General features: G+C 41.9%; 1 protein-coding gene across 4 annotated transcripts in view; it reads right to left on the minus strand.

Moving 5' to 3' along the window:
• Nucleotides 1–387: 387 nt before the first annotated feature.
• Nucleotides 388–24,152, minus strand: part of FAM135B (family with sequence similarity 135 member B) — a 364,989-nt gene continuing 341,224 nt past the window's right edge. For 3 of the 4 annotated variants that reach the window (XM_030794947.1, XM_012506834.2, XM_030794946.1), the window contains 8 exons: nucleotides 21,528–23,553; nucleotides 18,872–19,038; nucleotides 16,219–16,310; nucleotides 13,252–13,349; nucleotides 11,471–11,622; nucleotides 9,262–9,372; nucleotides 7,433–7,546; nucleotides 388–3,083 (listed from right to left, as the gene is read on the minus strand). In XM_030794947.1, the coding sequence (XP_030650807.1) occupies nucleotides 2,878–3,083; nucleotides 7,433–7,546; nucleotides 9,262–9,372; nucleotides 11,471–11,622; nucleotides 13,252–13,349; nucleotides 16,219–16,310; nucleotides 18,872–19,038; nucleotides 21,528–23,553 (2,966 nt within the window). In that variant the 3' untranslated portion in view covers nucleotides 388–2,877. Of the gene's footprint in view, nucleotides 3,084–7,432; nucleotides 7,547–9,261; nucleotides 9,373–11,470; nucleotides 11,623–13,247; nucleotides 13,350–16,218; nucleotides 16,311–18,871; nucleotides 19,039–21,527; nucleotides 23,554–24,152 lie in introns of those variants that run through there. The other variant, XM_030794948.1, reaches the window with a different exon arrangement.

Raw genomic sequence — 24,152 nt, forward strand, 5'->3', positions numbered from 1 at the left:
CCCATTGTGATGATAAGACCAGATCTCCCTCGAGTTCCCGGTCAGCATGGACTGTGCATTTTACCTCTGTGCTCCCATCTGGCACAGATGGATGGAAGCTGCTCAGTAGATACCTGTGAATTGTAGAAGCCAACAGGGGGCTTTTCTGTCTTCACCTTCTCTCAGGTTCATAGCACTCCCTCTGCTTTCAAACTGCCATTGGGGTATTTGTTTTGCTACAAGATGACTTTGGGTTCATATCTGCTTCCCTGGATTTATTTGGCTTATAAACAACAAATTCCAATTAATCTCAATATTGGGCATTTTTATTTCTAACTCATTTTGGGAAACAACAAATCATAAAAACAAAAACAAAAATTACGCAGAGAATGAAGACATACAAGACCATTATCTTGGCAGGCATTTTGTTTATAATTTTTACAATCAATAATAGAATGTCCCTGTTTTACATAATATATATTATATATATTTTATGTATATATATTTATATATTCGATATCTATATTTCAATAGAAAGAGACATAAAAAAGCCTTTTCAAATGAGGCATGACACGCAACACTCGACACTCTTATTTACAATATAGAGATGTACTTTCTACACAATTATAATAGATGCTCAGAGGCCAGAGAGGGTTTACAAAGACAGCAGAGCACCCCTATAAAAAAGAGGTGCACCATGCAGCTGGACGTTTATTGCCATTAGTTCTCACTATGTCCAGACAGCATATTGAAGTTAAAAATGGCATCTGGTTATTGGAGAAGATGATGATCATCAGATTCATCCCGGCTCCATAACCGCGGGCTACACAGTCTTTCAAAGGACCAGGGAATGACGAACATTGCTGATGAAAATTGGAAACACAACATGAAATGCACTCATCAGAGGGACAGGGCCCATCATTTGGCCAGAAAGGAGAAGCTGCTACCAACTTATGGTTCTGTACTGAGCATGGGCACTTGCCTAGGTCAGGAAACACAAGGTCATGTGCTGCACGACTAGGGAACAAATGTCTCCCCGGTTACAGAGCAAATACAGCTACATGAAGAACCAGAGTCTATGCCCAGCTCTGACTCGGGAGCTCAGACAAAAATTCCCAGTGGAAAGTGACCAGAAGACTCAGTGAACCCATATGCATTATGACCAGGATATAACAAGCATTTAGAAAGGACTCACTGAGAAACCCTACATCCATTGTGTGGAAGTCTGCCTTTGCAAGACATTCAACTCTCCCTCAACAACTCTCTCTTTCTTAAACAGAATACCACATGTCTACACTCCTGCAAAGCTGCCCATCTGGACTCATTCCCATGGTCTGCTTTTATTTTTCAAAGTCACATTGTTAATATAAGAGGATCTAAAATTCTCAGATGAGCTTAGATTTACTTGGTTTTGTTACCATGGCATCAGTGACCTAGAGTCATGGTCTAGGTGCTGAGAACCCTGGTCCTAGATCCGTTTCCACACTTCAGAAGGGATTTTTGCAGAAGCAGGAGCTTTCATCTCCAAAAGATGAGGCTCCTGTCTTATTATCCCTACTGTCCAGGTTCATTCATCTCTTCCATACAACTAAACGATTCTTTAGGCTTCCTTTAGCCCATACAACATACTCAGTCTTTGAGACCTGACTATTAGACATCCTGGTAATTTTCAAAACTCCCCTTTGAGTCACTTACCAATAACAGCTTATGTTGAGTCTTCAGTCTGGTTGTTCTCCTCCTATCTGATCTCACTTTTGTCCCTGTCGTCTATTGGTTTTTATCAATGCAGTGACCTTTCCTAGCCCTTTATTTTCCTAAGGCAAGAAGATATTTCTATTGAGAGATAGCCAGCACCCTTCTTAGAGCTCCCCTGAGGTTTTAATCCAGCACTCCTCCATTTAGATGTTTTCCTCCTTCCATGTTTTTTTCCTTCTTTCCTCCTTCCAGCTTCCAGCGGAGAAGCAGCTGGCCACGTTAATGGTTTTAATTTTTTGCAATTGCATCGAATGCTAACATAGCATGTCTTTGGAAGTGTATCAGCAGGAGCTTCACACGTGTGTGCATTCATCTCAGTGCCCCCTTCTGCTAGGTTAGTCTCACTCAATGATCCCTTCTACAGACAGAGATGTAAGCAATCACTAAAATAATTTGTGGATCAGGGCTCTGCCTAGAAGAAGTCTGGGGAAGTAGGTGGAGCAACTATTCATACTTCAGTATGTTCCTAGAGTCATGTTTCTTTGCAACAAACCTGTATTTACCAATAGTGTCACCTTTATCCCTCTTTACCTTAAGTCACCCTGCTCACTGCTGTTATGGAAAAAAACTGGGATTTGTAACGCATTCCTTGCTCCCTTGTTTAGAAAACATGAAGAGAGAATATGAATATGGGCATCACATTTTCTTGAACAACTGATACGTTTGAATCTATTGAGGATTCTATTTACACAAATATGTTCCACTTCTGCACAGAGATTAACCTGAGTTCTGAAATGCTTGTGTGCACTTAATCAGAAATGATAAAGCTATAAGCTAGTAACATATTGGGCAAGTCTAGTTAAATTGGAGTAATCTCTCAGTAAGCCAGTAGTGGCTAGCAAGGGGAGCTCACCAACTCCCAAGTATTCTGTTTATTCTCTCATATTTTCCCTAGAAAACATCTTGAATGACACTCCAGGTAACTATACAAATTCAAGCAAAGTTTGTTGTCATTTAGTCTATTTGCTCAGCTTTCTCAAATCTCTAAAACAAAAGCACCTCTCATGTCAGGTTCCACCTGAGTCTCCATCCCCCAATGCTGTTGAAGCTTCATTCTGAAATGGTGAGGTCTGTAAAAGCAGGTCTCAGCTAAAGCTCTCCACCGATCTTAAGCATTACCAAAGACCTGCTCCCTCAAAGCCACTACTTGAAGTAGTTGAGTCCTGCCACCAAGAAAAACTTCTCCAGGAAGAGTTCTGAATCCAGCACAGCGATGTGAGCGGCTCGGCCGATCAGGGTGTTGGCAGTGTTGGGCAGGGCATGGAACACGTTGTGTCGGATTAAAGTGCAGTCCTTGGCTTCAACTAGAGGGCCCAGGAGGTTGTTGATCATTTCTGCATAAACTGGCCCTGTAAAGGGGGGAAGAAGGACATGAAGCTGGTGCAGAAATTAGCAGTGGAATCTAGAGAACATCACTGGATGTGTGTCGAAATTCTGTTCCTGGGTAGACCTGTTATACAGCAGTTTCCAACCTCTTCCTAATGTTAGTGAAATAAATATGAAATAAAATCAAAGTTCTCTTTTTCTAGTCAGATTACAATAGCCAGAAGGCAGAAGGGGATTCCTAATAGCGGCTTTATGAACCCATGCACCAGAAGTTATGATAGCGGTGTTCGTGTTTCTCAATAATAGCTGTGCCTCCCAGCAGGGTAGCAGAGAAGGAGGCCTACACCAGAGAGGACTCTCAGAGTTTCAAGTTCTATTTCAGGGGATCTTGGGGGTTGGAAACACAGCTCAATAGAGAATTGGAGGCAGACATTTTCTGATGTCATGTATAATGCAAGCCGCATGGCATTTCACCCGACTCCTCTGATTCCAAAGAAGGAGAATGCAGTTTTCTTTATGTTGGTTTGTTTTGTTTTTACAATTGTTAGTCTGAATTGACTGTTTCCACCTGAAAGTGACACAGTTGCAATTTTGCATCAGGCCATGGAGGTCTTGGAGCCATGCAGTGCAATTGAATTGCTGAACAATAGATAAATTTGCACACCTGGCACTACGATTCATATCTCCTAGCCCTGTGTTCTTCTTTTCTGAAAAACCGTTTATGACAACTTTTATATCATTGACAGACACCTTCCGGAATGATCCTGAGAGCTGGGATATTTTACTTCTGACCAACTGAGGAGACACTAATTGGAAGTTGTAAGTCAGGTAAGCTTCTGGGTACTCACTCCAAACAACGGGTCTGTTTTACAAAGCCAGTAGAGCAGTCACTTTGGATGATGAAAGAGAGCTTATTCTGAGTTTAACAGTCCACAGCCTCACTCTGGACACTCCCTCATGCCACGTGAAGGACCTCAACACCGTTTTCCTTTTCCCTCCAGTTATCAACAGGGGAGAGTATTTAAGGTCTGCTTTCCCAGACTGGGATGGACAGCTGGACCCCCCATCATGCAGCGGGTATGTATTTGGGGGTGTTTCTTTTCCCCCCTCTTCTTAGGGTCTTGGTAGGAGCTTTGAGGTAAAGGGAATTGAAATGTGAAATTGAAATAATTAGGGATTTCGTTGCAGCCATGTTAATTCAGCTAAAAAGAATTTGGGGTTAAAACAAATGGTATGGTCATTCCCAAGAGCCCATTAATGTCTTGGAGTAGTGGTCACTACAACAGGCAATAATATGATGTGAGGTTATGTCACAGTAATTTTATGCATGAAATAGTCATTCCAAGGGAAAATGCAGGTCAGCCAAAATTCAGCATCAGAGGAATAGTTAAGTAAACCATGATTTGTGGGCTAAACAATTCTGTGCTCCTTTAAAATGATGTTTATGAACATTACGTAATAATATTTTTTAAATGATGTATGTGAATATTATGTAATAACAAGAATAATGAATAAATGTTGTCAATAAATGGAAAAGAAGCATATATTGTTACACAAATACCATAATTTGTTTAAATTGTATATGCAGTAAAGGCCAGAAGGTCATTTATTTAAAGCGAAAAGTCACTCAAAATGTAGTGATTACTCAACCAGATCATTTTCTGCTGAGACCTTGATTGGTTTCATAAGCCCTGGAGGCAATCATTGGTATATTTTTTAACATATATAGCAAACTCTTATATTTTTTCTCAAATACAGCACTGTTTTTAAATTGATGGACTTTTGGGATAGGAGCAAATTATCTACATGACAATGTAGAGAATAAATTGGAAGGTTACGTGAAATCAGAGAGGTTGAAAGGTATTTTATTTCAGAATTTTTGAAAAATAAAAATATTGGTACTTCTTCCAGAGAAAAAAGTGATAATCATGTATAAACTAAACTTCATATCAAGTCTTCCAATCTGTTTAATTCACCAATTAAGCCACATTTCTTTGATGTCCATGTAAAAATGTAACAGAAAATATAAATTTAACGAAAGAGAGGGCGATTTTTTCTTAAGATGACTAACAGGATGATTAATCAATTTAAGTCATATATTAATATCCTTTGAAGACACACTCCCTTTTCCTTAAATGGCCATTGTGAATATTAAATAAGATAAGCAAAGCCCATGAATTGTGCCTGGCCCATAATAAATACAATTTGCTATGCTACAGCAGGAGTTGTCAGACTTTCTCTGTAAATATTTAAGGCTTTCCAGGACGTGCAGTGTAACTACTCAACATAATTCTGAATTCTAGCATGAAAGCAGCCATATACAATATGTAAATGATGGGTGTGGCTATGTTTCAATAAAACTTTATTTACAAAATGAGAGGTGGGTTGAATTTGGCTTGTGGACCATAGTTGTTGAACTCTGTTCTTAAGCCTTTACCAAGGTTGAAGTGTCAACAAAAATACTTCTCTATGTCAGGGAGATAAGAAAGTAGGCAAGGAAAATTAGCAAATCCCTGCACAAAGAAACAGTTTGGCTGTCTATTGACAACAGCTATGTTTAGTCAAGTCTGAACTGAAAACCAGATCACTGACTCTTTATTTATTGTCACAGGTCTTAACATATAATGATGTCCCATGGGCAGTTAGAAAATATTTAAAAATGGATTAAAAATATACATAAAAAAGCATCAGTATTTAAAAATTCAGGCTGAAAAATTATAAGCAAATATCTTTAAATTAATATTTAATCTGAGAGACAGTAGAGTGAGATAGGCAGGCACTAATATACTCTAACAGTACACGTGTTGCTGGTATCAATATTTTAGAAGAGAATTTGGCAAAAAACTTCAAGAGTAGTAACTCATTAACATTTTCCTCCAATAATACCACTACTAGAAATCGATTTTAATGAAATACCATAGATGTATTAAAAATTTACACATGCAAAGTCTTTCTTCATGTAATAACTAAAAAGGAAACCTTCCAGAAGCAAGCTACATGTGCAGTAATTGAGAAGTTGTTAATTAAATTATGGCATATGCATATAGTCTATAATTATTAAAATGTGTTTGTATTTATGATATTTTACTAACATGGACAAATAACTATATTAGTCTAAATAAAATCACGACACAAAATTATAACGTTTATCATAAACACTTGAAGAGACAGACTAGAAGAAGAACATGAAAAGTAGGTAGTGATAGAGGTGGAGTTAGAAAGGATCGTAAATTATGTAAATAAGTTTGACTTTTTCAAATATTCTATAATGTTTTTAATCAGAAAAAAAGAATCATTTTAGAATATGCCCTGTGTTACTTTTCATTACATATACTAGATGGCATAAAGCACAATGCTATTTTATGTATTAAAACTAATTTTTAAATTTTTTTCATCAAAATTCCTCTTGGATTTTCTAGATACCAGTGAAAATTTGGAATAGACCCAATTATATATTTGCACCAAATCTTTGGACCTTTAGTACACTATTTTTTGATAGTACCTTAAAATATAACAAAACTACTATTCACTTAAAAAATAATCAATATGCCTGACATAGAAATAAACAAATTAGATTGGATTCTGGAAGAGAAAGGGGACATTAGTGGACACTGACATAATTTAGATAAGGTCTATAAATTAGATAATAATATTGAATCAGTATTAATTTTCTGATTTTGATAATGGTACAATGGTTATGTAAGACGCTAATATTGGGCGTCAGAGTGAAACGTATACAGGAATTTTTTGTACTGTTGTTGCAACATTTTTTGAGTATAAAATTATTTCAAAATTAAAAGCTAAAAATATGTTTTAAAAAAAACCAATTAAACAAACTAACCAAAGGAAACCAGGAATGCCAGCCCACATCCATCTTGATTGTCTGGAAAATTCCTACCTATCCTTTAAAACTTAACTCATTGTCGTCTCCAGGGATCCTCGTGTGACTCTGTCCTATGCCCTGTTCCACTTCTGAGCTGCCTTAATGCCTTAGACATTATTTTATTTTTTGACTTATCGCATTTTACTCTCATTGCTATTACTTGTTGAGGCTCCAACTAGACAATGTGCCCCTTGAGGGCAGGGCCTGTCTCATTGAATTATACATCCCAGCCATCAATTTCAGTGGCTGGCACACAATAGGACTGAACAAAAGTTTCATAATCTAATAAACATGTGACTGTTTATTACACAAAGGAAGGATCTGGCACAATAACATCGAGATGAGCTATGTTTGTCCTATCACTAAGCTAAGATAAAGGCAGCGCTAAACCTATAGCCCAGGTGTTCCCAATAGGCATAATCAATTTCATGAATTTGCTTTTGCTTTTCAAATCAGAAAGTCCCTGAGCAAAAATTAAACGTAGCTTACCTGTGTGTCTGTCTTTGAGGGCAGTTTTACACATTTCAATCCTGGCTGAATGAAATGGCACATAACGGTCTTGGGGAGAAGCAACCAGCACGACGTTTTTAAAATACTGCAGCCCTGTAACAATTAGCCAGATGAGTGCTTTTTACCCAGGTAGTTTCAACTTCAACACCCTTTGGAAATTTGCACAAATTTCCAGACTTGTCCCAGAGAGAGAAAAAATGATGACACACCACACACTAGTTGTGTCATTCATTGCACAAGGGCATTCTGTCCTGAGGTTTAACAATGCACAGCAGATGGCACAGAGGTATCGCAGGGGCCTATCGGAGGTTGAGAAAAGAAGTCACTATGCAGGGGCTTTGCATTTGTGAGGGGAGATGAAGCCTGTTCTCATCAGCCATGAAAGCTAAGGAGACACACAGAAAGCTACTCTGGACACAGAGAAATAAGCAACAAGGATGTGACCAAAAAAGCCTTTTGGGGGTAGAAATATTAAGCGGTTCATAAGGAAAAGTCAGTCTATCTTGTTCTTCCTCCTCAACCCCAGCACCTCCCCTAATTCCAGCCTTCACCACGTCCCATGCTTTAGGAAAACAGGCTCAGAACTCACCTCTCTGCAGCCAGTCTTGCCTTCCTGCAATCTGTCCCCACAATGCAGACAGAGGGACCCTTCAAATTAAACGTCATAGTGTATCCCTCCAGGCCTCAGAGCCCATCGTGAACCTCCAGAGCACTGCAGACCACCCGGACACTCCATCTGTACTGAGGCCATCCTTCTCATTCCCCAGATCCTGCTGGGTGGGCGGCTGTCAGCTCTTAGCTATGTGTCCCCTACTGAAGTGGGTCCCCTCATCAGACATCACACACTGGGGGCAGCCTACTTCAACAGCTGGCCAATACACGGGTGAGGAAGACAAAGGTGTAATGGCCAGCCCCTCCCCCTCCTTCAGGACAGCTCTCCAGGGCCACCCCAGCTCCTGCACCCCTGACGGACTGACTCTACAGTGATCACACTGCAGTCCCACCTTCTTCTGCCAAGCCCTGCCTCCCTCCTCCTCCTCAACAGGAGATAGCTCTAAGAGCTCAACTCAACACACAGAGGCAGAAAGTAGGAAAGGAACTCAGCCGGGCTCACAGATCAGCCCGTGGCTACCCCAGATTCACAGGCACAGAAGGATCAGCAGAGTCAGTGTTTACAGGACGGTGGAAGATTGTGACCAAGAACAGACCCTGGGCCAGGCCAGCTTGCGTGGTGGGACTGAGCAGTGCGATCAGTCAGCTGCTCCACTCCCCGACTGGACATGGGGACCACCGTTACTTTTGTCCTCTGTGGACATTCCTGTGTAGCAGGCAGGGTCTTCAACACCTCTGTGCACTTCCACGTCACAGAGAGAGGGTGCAGGTATAATAGCAGGCCTGCCTGACGATGACCCCCGTCTCCCACTGCACAGTCAACATCAGCGGAAAATGTTGCATCTGCCTTTTTTGTAGATGGGCCTGTACTTGGGTGAAGTTGGTACACAGATCTTAGGCCTATGCAATGAGAACATTGAAAAACTAGCACAAAGTGGAAGCTACAGCTTCTGGCTATTGAAATGATCTTACACACACCTTGGCTCAATCTCTCATGTGCCATATGGGCAATGGGCAAGAGGAGCTGAGTTCCTGGTAGCTGTTGGCCTCCCAATGAGCCGAAGAGCTTTGAGTGCTGGGCCTCCTGACTAGGCCCTTCTGTGAGTGAATCAATGTAGCATTATATCTCATTTGTGTCTCAGGAGTTGAATCCCAAGCTCAAACTCATAACTGCAGCTGTGGGGGAAACCACTGACCTGTTTTTTGGCTTAGTTGGTAGAGGAAACATTTGCGCAAATCAGCATTATCCCTGAAGGTCAGCTGCAGTAGAGACCCGGATTTCTTCAGTTTCTGCATGAGCCATAAGCCTGGGAAGACAAAAACAAAATAAAAATAAAAAACATGAAACAAAACAAAAAATAATTGGCATGGAATTTTGGTGAGATGAATGTTAAACTGTGAATTTTAGTTAACTTGAAAATAAGAGAGAAGTAGGCATACTAGCAAATAGTTGGGAAGTTAGAGGTAAATTTGTCCTCTCATGTACTGGTGGCAAGGACTTAAACCATCCTGCAAAAATGATAGGACCACAGCCTTCAGAGTAAGAAACTACCCACACTCTTCAATCCAGTCAATCTCCTTCCGAAAAAGAAGCCTAGGGTAATAATTTTCAATGCGAAAAGAATATAAGAATGATCCTTACAGATACATTTAGGATACAGTAAAGCTAAAATAAATGTCTCACTTCACAACTCATCTGTTGGCTGGGCCTGGTGGCTCATGCCTGTAATCCCAGCACTTTGGGAGGCCGAGGCGGGTGGATCACCTGAGGTCAGGAGTTCGAGACCAGCCTGGCTAAAATGGTGAAATCCCAACTCTATTAAAAAATTAGCCAGGTGTGGTGGCAGGCACCTGTAATCCCAGCTACTTGGGAGGCTGAGGCAGAAGAATCGCTTGAACCTGGAAGGCAGAGGTTGCAGTGAGTCGAGACTGCGCCATTGCACTCCAGCCTGGGCGACAAAAGCAAGACTCTCTCTCAAAAAAAAAAAAAAAAAATCTCATGTGTTTAGCTAAGCTTAGGCAAACACTAACATCGATGAGTGTGAGGATTATGTAACCACAACAAGCAAATTAATCTGATAGAAACACAAGGAAATAAGCAAGCTATGGTATGTACACATATTACACTGACTGCTACGTCAATGTGTGTGCGCAAAGATAAGTAGAATGAAATATATAAAATTACTCTGGATATGCTAGATTGGAGACATTATTGGTAAAGTCTCTCTTTTTAAAAACTATTTTATAATGTTGCAAGATTACTTTATAACTGTGGGGGGAAAATGTAGTTTAACAAATTTGTTTCTGTCCAAAGAATGGCTTCATTGGTTTGGGAGGAAAGAGAGAGTGCAGAGGAAAGGACTTCCATTTGTTATGTGCCAATGTGTCAGATAACTCATATTCACAAGTATGCCATAAAATAACTTAAAAGCAAACTAACTAAACTGACCAGGTCATGAGGAAACAACGCTAGTGTTGGGAGAGGACGGGGACAGTGGCAGAGGCCTGGAAGATTGCAGGGACAAGGAAGCTTATCAGGAGTGACCCTAATGCCACATAATGAGTTTGAACAATCAGGAACTACTGAGGTATTTGTTAAGAACATGATTTAATAAATGACTCGTTATTACATATACAACTCAATGCCCTCCTTGGGCTTCCATACACCAAACCATGTCACCTCCTCAGCTAAAATCTCATGAGTAGTATCTACAAGGTCTACAGGGTAAGTCTAACATCTTCTCGAGTCATTCAGGGTCCTTCTTTGTCTGGCTCTTGCTGATATATTTGATCTCCCATAGACGTTAGTTAACCTGATTTCCTTCCCCTGTGTAATCTTCAACAATTCTATGACACACACATGCACATATGCACCTACAAACCATATATATGTATACACACATATATCGTATCCATGCTTGTACACACACATATATGTATACATCCATATACACAAACACAGATACACACACACATAATCTCCATTTTACAAACAGGGAGACTGAGGAGCACAGAGATTAAATGTCTAGGCCAGAGTCTCCCTCAAGTGTCCTGGTCAGGACTTAACCACAGGTTTGTCACGCAGGTGGCCTGATTCAGAGTCCCTGTTCTCTTCATCACAACACCGTGCCTTGTTAGTCTTTTCCAACCAGGACCCCAGGGACATTGCCTTTTTTTTTCACAGAAATTTGAAGGCAGAAAGGATCCTGGAAAACATCTAGTGTCACCTCACTCAGCCCCCAGACATAAGGGCCACACCTCTAAGGCCAGGACTCCTCCCTCCATGCCATGCTTGGAAAACACTCCACAGTCACAGGGTTCCATGTGGAAGAACCTGTCCCTCGTTTCACGCCCCGGAGGCCCCAGATTAACTCTGAGGAATGATGAGTCCCAGAAGAATCTTACCTGTACTAACCAGGGTGCTGTTGTTGTACAGGGTTCCCAGGTGAGGCCCAGAGAGTGACAGGAACGTGTGGAGTTTGTTGAGGTAATACCGGAACCGGGGCCGTGTGAGGACCGATCGGATGATGATGTTGCCAAGAGAATGGCCAATGAAGCTGTGGAGAAACAGAAGGGGTACCCGTGAGTGTGATGGTGAATACTGCTGCCCAAGAGTGCGGTGCTGGAAGCATCAGGGGCCAGCGTTCTCCACCTCCCACTGAATGTAGGGGAACTGGCACAGAGAACAGGGACTGCCAACTCAACCTCATCAGCTTTCCAAACCCTGGCCATGAGAAGCCCGAGATGGGGTCTGTGAATGGGAGCTCTGTGCCCGGTCAGGGGAGAAGTGTGGGCATTTCAGCCAGCTTCATGCTGTTAGAGCAGCCTGCTTTATTCCACGTGGGGGAAGGGAAGGTCCTTCCTGAAATGCACCTCTGAGCATTGAAATCTCCTGGTGATTCACAGGATCAAGTCCCAAGTCCTTATCCTGCTTGGGAGGCCCACAATGCCATTCATCCTCTCCTTCACCCACTGTGTATATATTGAAACACCTGCTCACAGACCATGCTGTTAGACCCCCTCCTGCAGGCTCTGCTCCAGCCATACTGCTACTCACAGGCCCACGTGTTCGATGCATCATTACTCTCAAGTTAAATACTTATTTATTGAGAGCCTATTATATAAGAGGCTATACCTCCCCACCTCTACTCATGATGAGCATAAAACCAGCCAAGAAAGGAAATCAGTGTCAGCCTACGAAGCTGCCTTACCTAGCTTTTCTTTTATTCTTTTTAATCTAACCTCTATAGGCTTCATTTGGGGAATAAAGAAGTAATATTTTGTATCTGAAGACTAAATGGGATAATGCATATCAAGGGATTAGCACTATGTCTACATATTCAAATGCATGAAAAATGCAAGCTGCTTACTAGCACTGTCATCACTGAAACATTTGGTACAGTGTAAGAATAAAAGTAGTGCTGATTGAAACCCTCTCTTTGGGGTGGGCAACTCATTCTGCTGCTGCTTTTTTTTTTTTTTTTTTTTTTTGAGGTGGAGTCTCACTCTGTTGCCCAGGCTGGAGTGCAGTGGCGCAATCTCGGCTCGGCTCACTGCAAGGTCTGCCTCCCAGGTTCACGCCATTCTCCTGCCTCAGCCTCCTGAGTAGCTGAGACTACAGGTGCCCGCCACCACTACCAGCTAATATTTTTGTGTTTTTAGTAGAGATAGGGTTTCACCGTGTTAGCCAGGATGATCTCGATCTCCTGACCTCGTGATCCACCTGCCTCAGCCTCCCAAAGTGCTGGGATTACAGGTGTGAGCCACTGCACCCAGCCTTTTTCAAACATCATCTCAGTGCTAGTTCCTCTTCATAGATAAGAAAACAGAGGTTTAGAGATTTGGAAACCTTGCAAAAGGTTATATATCTGGTACATGGCAAGAAACAAGATTCCAACTTGTGAGTGTTAGAACAAGAATTCAAACCTAGGAATTTTTGTTGTAAGTCCAAGACTCTTTCTACAGAACTACAAAATTTTTATTCTCCCTGACATAAACTGTGGCAGAGATGAATGTGTACATCAGACCTGGTACTTACTTCTGCTTTAAAAGTAATTTATTAAAAGTCACAAGTTAGCTTAGCTCAGTGGTATGCAGAAGGCATCATATTATTGCTTTTATACAGCAAACACTCAAAAATGTCCCCCCTCTTCCCCCAGCATTAACTACCTGTGGTTTCCTTTTACCTAATTCGGGATATGGAGAGGTTGTACAACTGAATGTGTTGAATGATTTCATCCAATAACCGATCCGTCATAGTATCAAAATCTGCAAATGTGTCCATCTGGAAGAAGAGAGAGGAACAGATGTTGGGTATGGTTGTGGCGGGGACTGGGCTCTGTGCACAGCCTGTCTTCCTGCACTAAACACTGTGGTGCCTACTGGGGGTGTGCCTACCTCTGCTGTTAGGGCTATAGGATAAGATATGACTTCAGGACAAAAGGCCCACAGACCGGGGCTCTGAGGAAGAAACATGGAGATGCTCAGGAACGCTCAGCTGGGAGGGTGGCTGACCCTGAAGTAGCAAGCTTGTGGTACCAACTGCCACACCACGTGCCCGGTGTGTCAGCATGCCACTGGGATTGCCGCCCCTGCTTCACGGAGGAGGAAATAGACTCTGGGAGGGGAGGCCACCTATTCACCTCACATGACCCAGGGTTCACACCAAGACAGGCCTGACTCCCAAGGCCCTCCCCTTTCTGTGGCATAGCCTTTAGAGTAAGCAGTCAGCTTTGGGAAGGATCGTAAAGTCACCCATGTCTTAGGATGGATGGTTGAAGGATCCAGGAGATCAAAGGAAGAGGAGGAATGCCACATATGTCCTTGAATATTTGAAGGGCAGCAACAAGGAAGATATATTAGATTGGTTTCTATAACCTCAGGGACTAACTTTAAGAAACATGAATTAGAGTCAAAGAGAAATAGATTTGGGGCCAATATCCAAAAGTGTTTGAAAAGTTCCTCATATGTGGAGCTGTCTGTAACACCATGGGCTGCCAAGAGCTAGGGAAAGTGAATAGGATGTCTCACAAATGTCTATCCTGTGAAGAAAGGAGCACGTGTTGGGGGATAGGAGTGGTGAAGAGAAGACCTTTACGAGTCTCTGTCACCTGCCATCCAATGAGCTTTGAGGCGCGAGAGAATAAAGCATACTGCTAAGTCTCTAGACTTCCTGGAATAAGAAAGAACCATAAGCTCTTCTGCTTATGGGATCTGTGCCCTGGACCTGTTGCTTCCCATCTAAACCTCAGTCTCCTTATTTATTAAAGGGGGATAGTGTCGCCACCTTCTTAGTGCCATGTTAAAAATTAGGTAAAATAGGCCAGGCGTGGTGGCCCATGCCTGTAATCACAGCACTTTGGGAGGCCAAAGCAGGCGGATCATGAGGTCAGGAGATCAAGATCATCCTGGCTAACATGGTGAAGCCCTGTCTCTACTAAAACTACAAAAAATTAGCCGGGCCTGGTGGCACACACCTGTAGTTCAGGAGGCTTGAGGCAGGAGAATCGCTTGAACCCAGGAGGTGGAGGTTGCAGTGAGCGGAGATCGTGCCACTGCACTCCAGCCTGGGCAACAGAGCGAGACTCCATTTCAAAAACAAACAAACAAGAAAATAGGTAAAATATACCTAAGAGAGATGCTGCTTTTTTTTCTCTAACTTTTCAGAGCCTGTTTCCTAATCTATAAAATATTAATTCAACATATACATTATTTAAACAAATAGCTATAATTATGAGGCCTGAGTTGACAACGATGAGCTATGCTTTGGAAATCACAGTAGGTTTAAAAAGTAATATCAGGAACTCCCCAACCAAGGCGTTTAAAAGTATATTAATATATACTGCAAGTGGACCTGCTGATGAGACAACTTTCAAAAAGTAACAACAATGAGTGCATAATCAGTACTGAGTGGCCACCTCCTGCAATTAAGTGAATTGTGTAAAGGTCCAGCTCTAAAGACCTGAGGTTTCCAGGTTGAACCCAGCAGCCACGAAGCCGCATCAGAGAGTTGCTGGATGTGCACACCCGGAAGGATTATTTCCTCACCAGATCTCTCTTGCTAATAATTCTTATCTTCCCTGAAAAGAAAACGTCACTAGCACAAATCACAAACACAAAGTGAGCAAGTGCTGCTCACTCACTTCCCTGCTCCCTCCTCTGACTGGCCTGGTTATTTTTTATTTTATTTCATTATTTTATTTTATTTTATTATTTTATTTTTTGAGACAGGGTCTTGCTCTTTCACCCAGGCTGGAGTGCAGTGGTGCGATCACAGTTCACTGCAACCCTGACCTCCTTGGATTCATGTGATCCTCCCACCTCAGCCTCCCAAGTAGCTGGGAATATAGGTGCACACCATCACACCAGGCTAATTTTTGTATTTTTTGTAGAGAAAGGGACTCACTTTGTTGCCCAGGCTGTTTTTGAACTCCTGGGCTCAAGTGATCTGCCTGCCTTGGCTTCCCAAAATGCTGGGATTATAGGTGCGAGCCACCATGCCTGGCCATCCTCTCTTAACACTGCGTCAGATTTGTTCATGTATTAAAGTTGGGTGCACACAGGAATTATCTTCCTGGAGATCATATATAGTATCCTCCTCTCCAGGACAACCTGACATGGACCCTGTCTAACTCCCAGAAGCTCTGTTCCCTGTCCTGTGAGGAGATGGTGGTATAAATGTGTGATAGAAATGCCATGAAGATAAAATGAGGAAACAGGTACAGAGTACTCAGATGCTCCAAAAAGTCATTCTCTTCTCTCTCCGTCAACATCTATACCTCTGTGTACTGCATGGTGCACAACTTTGCATAGAGCAGGTGCCCAAGTAAAGGCAGCAGAACTGAGTGCCAACAGTTAGGAAGTGGGTCATTACCCAAATAATTTATGCTCTTACTTGCCACCCACCCTAATGCCCTGTGAGGGCAAAGGCTCCAGTCAACTGATTCACATGTTCTCATTTCTTACCGTTTCCTCTCCCTCCCAAAATAAAACAGTAAGTCTTTTCTTTCCAACCCATCCAAATGCCTGGCCAGCATTTCTTTTCAAGGTCTCCTCCTATCTGTGTGTGTCCATAAATTATCGTGGTGCATTTAGGAGGCTCACGTAAGCTTGCATCCAGGGTTCTTCCAGTTCTGATATTTTTATCATCATACCTGATTCTTTTCAGACATTAGGAAGTCCAGTTTTCCTCCAGGGAGCCCCAGTTCTATGAAAGTCTTTACCAGCCGGAGGTCTGCACTGTTCCCTAAAAATGACAGATAACCCCCACCCCAGTCCCGTAGTTAGTCATATAAAAGGTTGACACACGAGGAATTTCTTTCTCTCTCCCTCTTTCCCCATTTCTACTGGGTTTTCTCAGTTTTGGTTCAGTAGATAATATAAAAAACTAAAACAGCTACAAACCCCGGCTCTCCTGCCACCCCTTGGCCCCCCACACTCAGTCTGGTCCTTTCTAGTGGTCCCACCTCGATAGAGTTACCCCTGATCTGTGAGCACGTGGCTTGTGAACACTCTGCATACAGGAACAGTGGGAGGTACACCGCCTCCCCTTCTTCCACAGTAAATTCCATTTTGAAAGCGGTTCTTTTGATGGCTGATGGGGCACAATGGGACCCCTACCAGCCCCATCTTCAGTTACTTACTTAAAAGGAAGACTATCTAAGGTAGTGCTGCCTTTTATAGGTGATCTGCAAGCCTCCCCCTACCTCCCAATTGGCCAATCATGGCACAGTTATCTAAATAGAATAGGACTGTCTATTGGGAACAAGAGTCACGACAGAGCAAGCTCTATGGAGGCACAGCAGTGGCCATCAGGACAGAGGAATGAAAGGTTAAGAATGCAAGGCTATCAAGGCACAAAGAACACAGGAAATGCATTCCCAAAATAAAAGTCATGTGAAAAAAAAAATGGATTTACTGCAACAGAATAAGGTTTATATGCAAGTATAGTGAGGCATAAATTTAATGATGGTCATAGGGGTTCAATTGTGTCTTAATAAATTTTTTTTTTTTTTTTTTTTTTTTTTTTTTTTTTTTTTTTTTTTTTTTTTTTTTTTTTTTTTTTTTTTTTTTTTTTTTTTTTTTTTTTTTTTTTTTGTCCTATTTCTTAAAAGTTCCCTGTACAGTTGAAAGTTCGAAGCTGGGTATTTGGATATATACATTGCCTACTTTATCATGTAAATATACCCCACACGTCATAGTTCCAAAATAGTTTGTAAACTGTGAGTGAAAAATATCATTCTTTATGAAACTACCCAATGATTCAAAGGAGGGTGAAAGTGCCACATGGAATGGGGGAAGTCCAGGTGTTTGGGATTATCTCTAATGCTTAAGGATGACTCAAATATGCCCAAACGCCACCCATGTTGGTGGCCTGTCAGAGTACATGCTCAAACTTGTAGGGTCACAGTCATAAAATGGTCATTTTTTAAAGGAAATCTGTGCATTTTGTGTTATGAGGTTAAGTATTATTCATTCCCTCTTTCATTTTTGTCAGTGAAATTAGGCTCTTTGGTCCCACTGTTTCTATTGTTTAAAGTTCCCTAATGATATGCCAGGGCCTGCCTTAGGAAAAAAAAAAAAAAGCTGCAAGTGTGTATTTTCAGCATTAAGTGTTAAGTAATGGGTAGAAATGGCCCCCTCTCCTTCAGCTACTAAGGGAAAGAGAACTTTCTGCAACTTAAAATTTTCTCAGAAAATATGATTTAATGAGGTGTTATTAATAAACTGAGAACATTTATAAGAATACAAATCTTGAGGTTTTTGTACATGAAGAGTTGTGTAAATATTCATAACTGTTATCAACATGCTCAGCTCTCTGTTAATTGAATGGAAATTGGAAATTGAATTTGAACGAGTGGATCCTGAAAATTCTGCAGAGTTTAGACATATGCACCTTGAACTAGAGAAGTCATCTTCCAAAGCACCCTGTGCTTGTTATCGGTTGCGGTTTTCAAGACTTGCTGCCCAGTTGATAATGTGATCTATGGCTCCGTTTTCTGACAGTACAAAAGGGGTGAAGCCGCTCTATCTTTATAACATTTCTCATCTTTCACATGCATGATGGAAAAAAAATTGCCTATAGCCCGATCGGATTTCTTATTTTAACAAAGGTATTCAGAGTCTTATCTCATTTTACTGTAGTGTCATACACATGAGAGGTACAGACTGGTCATGTATGACATTGAGCTGATGAGTGAGAAAGTTTTTGTTGTTTCTGCAAATTCCAGAACCTAGCAAAGTCCCTGGTATACAAAAGGTATCCTATAAGTGGGAGGTAAATAAAAATAGGTAGCAAAATAGTTTGGGCCACTAACCTGAGCTCCTCAAAATGAATACATGTCTTCGTTCCTCTCCATTTCTTCCTTTATTCAGACCATTGTATTGACTCATGAATTCCATGAATTCATGGGTTCAAATTACTGTATTCATGCATTTCATTAATATATTCATTCCCATAATACATTAATTTCAGTAATTCATTCACTCCATTCCTTCTTTTACTTTGACACTCATTCTATTAATCATTTATTCCATTTATTTATGTATTGATTTATTCCATTCACTCCTTCACTACATTTATTCATTCATTCATGTATTTTATTTACTTAACAGATTTTTTGTGACAGAGAGATATTTTCTTTAACAGCAAGCCATACCATTTCCTTAGATTAATCATAATTACTGTCATTCCACAGTTGCTAATTGAACATTCTGTTGAATGAATACCTCATTTACATTAATGCATAAATATTATAACTTGCATATATGACAGAATTTGGGAAGAAAACTTGTTTTAGAACTCACCATCCAGGCCATGGACACAGACAACCAGGTGAATTCCATCTTCCAAATTTTCTTCCTCTTCCTCTGGTGGGAAATATGGTATATCAGAAGCTAGTACAGTTAAGTCACTGTACAGAAATCCTTCAATCTTCAGTTCTTTTTTAAATTTTTCTTTGGCCTGATAAAAACTGGAGAATACACTAATTAATCACAAGCCAAGCTGTGTACTTCATGTCGAACAGGAAATGAGCTGGGCTGGTATGTAGGAGGGCTGAGCACCCACAAGCAAAGTGCCTGCTGAGTGGCAAAGCTGACTTGAGCCCCCAGGGGACATGCTAGTGAGTGAAGCTTTGTTCTGAACAAGGAGGCAGGAAAGCACTCTATAAAAACCAAACACCGCATGTTGTCACTCATAGGTGGGAATTGAACAACGAGAACACTTGGACACAGGGTGGGGAACATCACACAGTGAGGTCTGTTGTGGGGTGGGGGGAAGGGGGAGGGATAGCATTAGGAGATATACCTAATGTAAATGACGAGTTAATGGGTGCAGCACACCAACATGGCACATGGATACATATGTAAAAAACCTGCACGTTGTGCACATGTACCCTAGAAGTTAAAGTATAATAAAAAAAAAGAAAGAAAAAAAAATTAAAAAAAAGAAAAAAAAAACAAAAAAACAAAGCTTCCGTGGGTTTTGGTTCTGCAGATGCTTATGTGATTCCTGCGTTGAACAGGAGACAAGAGTGACAGGACATCAAAGATTCTACCCAGCTCCAAGGCCCCATGCAGTCTTTAAAAAGTGAAAGCTTCTTGACTTGATTGACACCCAGGCCCACCATGGCTTGGCCTTCCCCTGCTTCTCCAGCATCACTCCTCACCACTCCCAGCCTCCACAAATAACACATTTCTTATAATTTTCTGCATGAACTACATGACTTGGCTTTACTTCCATGCCTTGGTGCCTGAGGGCCTGTGTGCCTGAAATGCCTTTCTCACTTAGCTATGATGCTCTTTGTCTGGTCACCTGGCAAGATGATGGTTAAGGGACTGGACTCTGGAGTCAGACTGCCATTGTCAGAATCTCAAATCTGACACTTACTATTTCTTGTTATTAGCCGCCTCATCATCATCATCATCATCATCATCATCATCATCATCATCATCATTGTCTCTTATATTTTCTTCTCAGAGTAGATGCCATCTTCTCTAGGAAGCTTTGCCTGGCCACTATCCCTATTCACACTCATTTCCCCAAGCCAAATTAGGTGCTTTTCTTTCTGGCTCCACCACACACACATGAAACATCATATTTACCCAGTCACTGCCCTCATCTACTTCTCTCATGTGTCTGTCTCTCCGTTAGACTGCAGGTACAATATAAGCAAGGGAACCCCTGGCCAGGCAGGCACTGGACAGCATCTACTATGTCTGCTGTGTACTCACTGAATTAATGACAAGTACCATATGATAGGTATTTAACATTCTTTATAAAACAAAAACCCAATGTTTACCTGCCTGTGGCAATTTCTTTTGGAGACACCATTAATATGTAACTCTTTAGCATTTTGCAAAAGGGTAAAGAAGATGGGATGTTTTGACAAAAATGATTCTATTATATACATAATCAGATATACAGTTTATAGATGGGAGAGCAATATGAATACAAACCCAATACAAGGATGAGGAAATGAATTCTGGCATTACAAAGGTAAACTTAGAAGTCCCACAATGTTAAAGGGTGCTTGGGAGTCAAATCTGATGAAGAATTGTATTCCCCAAAGGCTCTTAAAAGAACTCCCCTTGCAAAACATGAAAAGGTAGAGGTACAATGATATTCATAAGAGAGTTATAATATTCATAATAAAAATTGAACAAAATTGGCGGGGTACCGTGGCTTATGCCTGTAATCCCAGCACTTTGGAAGCCCAGGCAGGCGGATCACGAGGTCAAGAAATCGAGACCATCCTGGCCTACATGGTGAAACCCCGTCTCTACTAAAAGTACAAAAATTAGCTGGGTGTGGTGGTGGGTGCCTGTAGTCCCAGCTACTTGGGAGGCTGAGGCAGGAGAATCACTTGAACCCAGGAGGCGGAGGTTGCAGTGAGCAGAGATTGCGTCACTGCACTCCAGCCTGGCGACAGAGTGAGACTCTGTCTCAATAAATAAATAAATAAATAGTTGAATAAAATTTAAAGGTTCATTTGTAAAGAATTTGGTTAATAAATCATGGTATATTCATGCAATAGAATATTGTATAATCATTACAATGATGATGCAAACATAGATTTATAAACATAGAAAGATATTTCTAATATATTATTAAATTAAACATTTACAATTGCCATTTGTACAGAATGGTCTCATTTTTGTATAAAAAGCATAAATATAGATTCACATAGAAAAAATGCAGAAGAATATACACAGTGGTTACATTTGGAGGTAGACTTATTGACCATTTTTATCTTCCTTTCAGTATTCTGCATTTTAAATTCATATGATATGAATTAAATATATATATGACATATTATCTATAATATGATATATTACCTTATTTAAATAAGAAAATCACAGATATCTAAATTTTGAAACAGTCCCTATGCATGAAATGGAAAAATATGTGGAAAAATCTAAAAGACTGTTGTGGGAAAGGTAAGCCTATCAGCCAGCTTACCTAAACATCCTCTCACTGACTTCCTCATCCAACGTGCTGGAGTGGGTAGAAACAACTCCAAAGGATCCCAAAGGCTGATGGGTGATGGGAAACAGAGTCTGTTTGGAAGAGAATCCAGCCCTGGCAGGGGTCTCCTTGGGCACAGATGAGAAAGGGAGACAGGTGGCAGTGCAAGACACAGATAAGTTCACAACCTCCACAGCCTTCAGGCTGTCCACACTAAAGGTCTCTGCAGAAGTCAGATGGGACCCCATGATGGAAGTGCCTGCCTTCAGCTCTTGGTTTTTCAAAACCTGGGAATGAACGGAATGTGTCACAGTGGGGCACACAGTGCCTGCTTTATGTTTAGCCTCCGGGAAGGCATTCATTCCTCTATTAAATGCTGTGTCATCCATAATGCAAGGTGAACCGCTTTGGCTTTGCTGGCCTGTTGGGTTCACGTTGATGGCATCAGCAGCTGACGTACAGCTCAATTCAGGCACCTGATGTTGAGAGAGACCCTCAACCTCTGAGATGCCACTGTTGGAAAGAGCTGGCTGACCCACATTCAAGTCTTTAGGCGTGCCCTTTGGGGTTTCCACAAGTGCTCTATGAAGAGACCTGGTCCTGGGGTTTTCAAATGCTATGACATGTGGTATTTTTAAATTAAGACCTTTGGTTTCAACGCCTGGAGTATTCTCAGTCCTGCCATCAGGAAGACAGTGTCCTTGAGCATCAGACTGCTTCCCTTTCCCTTTGGGGATGTCTATGTATCCGGGGCCCTGCTGGTTGTCAGCATCTAAAACTATCTCCACCAGGGGATGGTCTGCTCCAGCATCCTGTGTTCCAGAGTCACCACAAAGTTGAGAGCAAGATCCTGGGGAACCTTGGCTCTTGCTGTGCATATCTGAAGGTTCAGCAAAACCTCCATCTTGCTGTTTGGTGTCTGCATCTTCAGCAGACTCCTCTGGGCTACTGATGTGGGGAGCAGATACAGACTTGGTTAACTTAGTGAGTGCCACCTCCCGCTCATCCTCCTCAAAAGGTAAAGAGCTAATGGAGGTGAGAGAAGCCTGGATGCCGCTTGGCAAACTCGTGTTACTTTCTGTGTGTCCACCCTCTAGGGAGTTCCGGTGGAGGGCATGTCTTCGAACACACGGATGCAAGACTTCCCGATCACTGGGCAACTCCAGAGCCCTGCTTCGGGCCTCTGACCAGGCGACGGAGCTTGGCTCACTCTCAATGCCTGAATCAGATATGATGGATGAAGATCTCTTGATGACCCCAGATAGCACTGAGAGTTCTTCCTGCTCTTCTGTGTGAGAGTCCTTTAGGGAAGACCTAATATCTAAGGGCTCCCTCAGGGTAGAACTTAGTGGATCACAGGGCTCAGAAGGGGTGAATTTCAAGCTTAGCAGCACCATCTTCCCCTCTTGATCTATTCCCTTTCCTAGAGTACTTAATTCATGAAGAGTTGTTTTGTCTGAAGAGATGGCATTTTGGTGGCTTCCACCTACTACCACTTTGCTTAGCCCAGTCCTGTCTAATCCATACTTATCTCTAGAGCTCCTACTCTCATGTTGAGCACTGAAGGCCACCAGGGGTTCAGCTCTGGAGGGGTTCTTATTGCTAGATTTTACATCAATGTAGGTCAGCACTGGGGCCTGTCCATCCTCTGGGCCTGGACTCCTTCTAGAAGTATCCACATCTGCCATTGGATATGTCCCAGCATCAGATGTTTGGCCAGTCCAACATTCATCTTCAGGCACAACTGCTTTGTTTTGAAATTCACCAATTGATATATACACCTGAGATTCAGAGCACACGTCCATATGATTTTGTGTGGCCACATTCTCAGCCGGCTCTGGACACCTTATAACTTCTTCATCAGAATCCATTTGGGATGGTTTTATGGTAGACAAGACAAGGTCTTCCCTAAAAGATAAATTGCTATTTACCATACAGTTATCTTCTTTGTCTTTTAGATTCATTATTGTAGGGCTTGTCACTGGAACATCAAAATTAGGATAAACACTCAAGTTATGCCCTACAAAAAAAAAAAGAAAGAAAATTACATTATAGTGTAAGAATCTGTGTTTACAAGTTATCCAAATGTCTAACTGTATAACAAAGAATTTAGCTTTGAGGACTTGGTTCCAAGATGGCAGAATAAGAAGAGCTCCAGTCTACAGCTCCCAGTGTGAGTGATGCAGAAGACGGGTGATTTCTGCATTTCCAACTGAGGTACTGGGTCCATCTCACTGGGACTTGTTGGACAGTGAGTGCAGCCCATGGAGTGTGAGCCAAAGCAGGGCGGGGCATCACCTCACCCAGGAAGTGCAAGGGGTTGGGGAATTCCCTTTCCTAGCCAAGGGAAGCCGTGACAGATGGTACCTGGAAAATCGGGACACTCCCACCCTAATACTGCACTTTTCCAACTGTCTTAGAAATGGCACACCAGGAGATTATATCCCGCACCTGGCTTGGAGGGTCTTATGCCCATGAAGCCTAGCTCACTGCTAGCACAGAAGTCTGAAATCAAACTGCAAGGCAGCAGCAAGGCTGGGGGAGGGGTGTCTGCCATTGCTGAGGCTTGAGTAGGTAAATAAAGTGGCCGGGAAGCTCAAACTGGGTGGAGCCCACCAC

The sequence above is a fragment of the Nomascus leucogenys genome, chromosome 16 (assembly GCF_006542625.1).
Source record: "Nomascus leucogenys isolate Asia chromosome 16, Asia_NLE_v1, whole genome shotgun sequence".
NCBI classification, from domain to species: Eukaryota; Metazoa; Chordata; class Mammalia; order Primates; family Hylobatidae; genus Nomascus; species Nomascus leucogenys.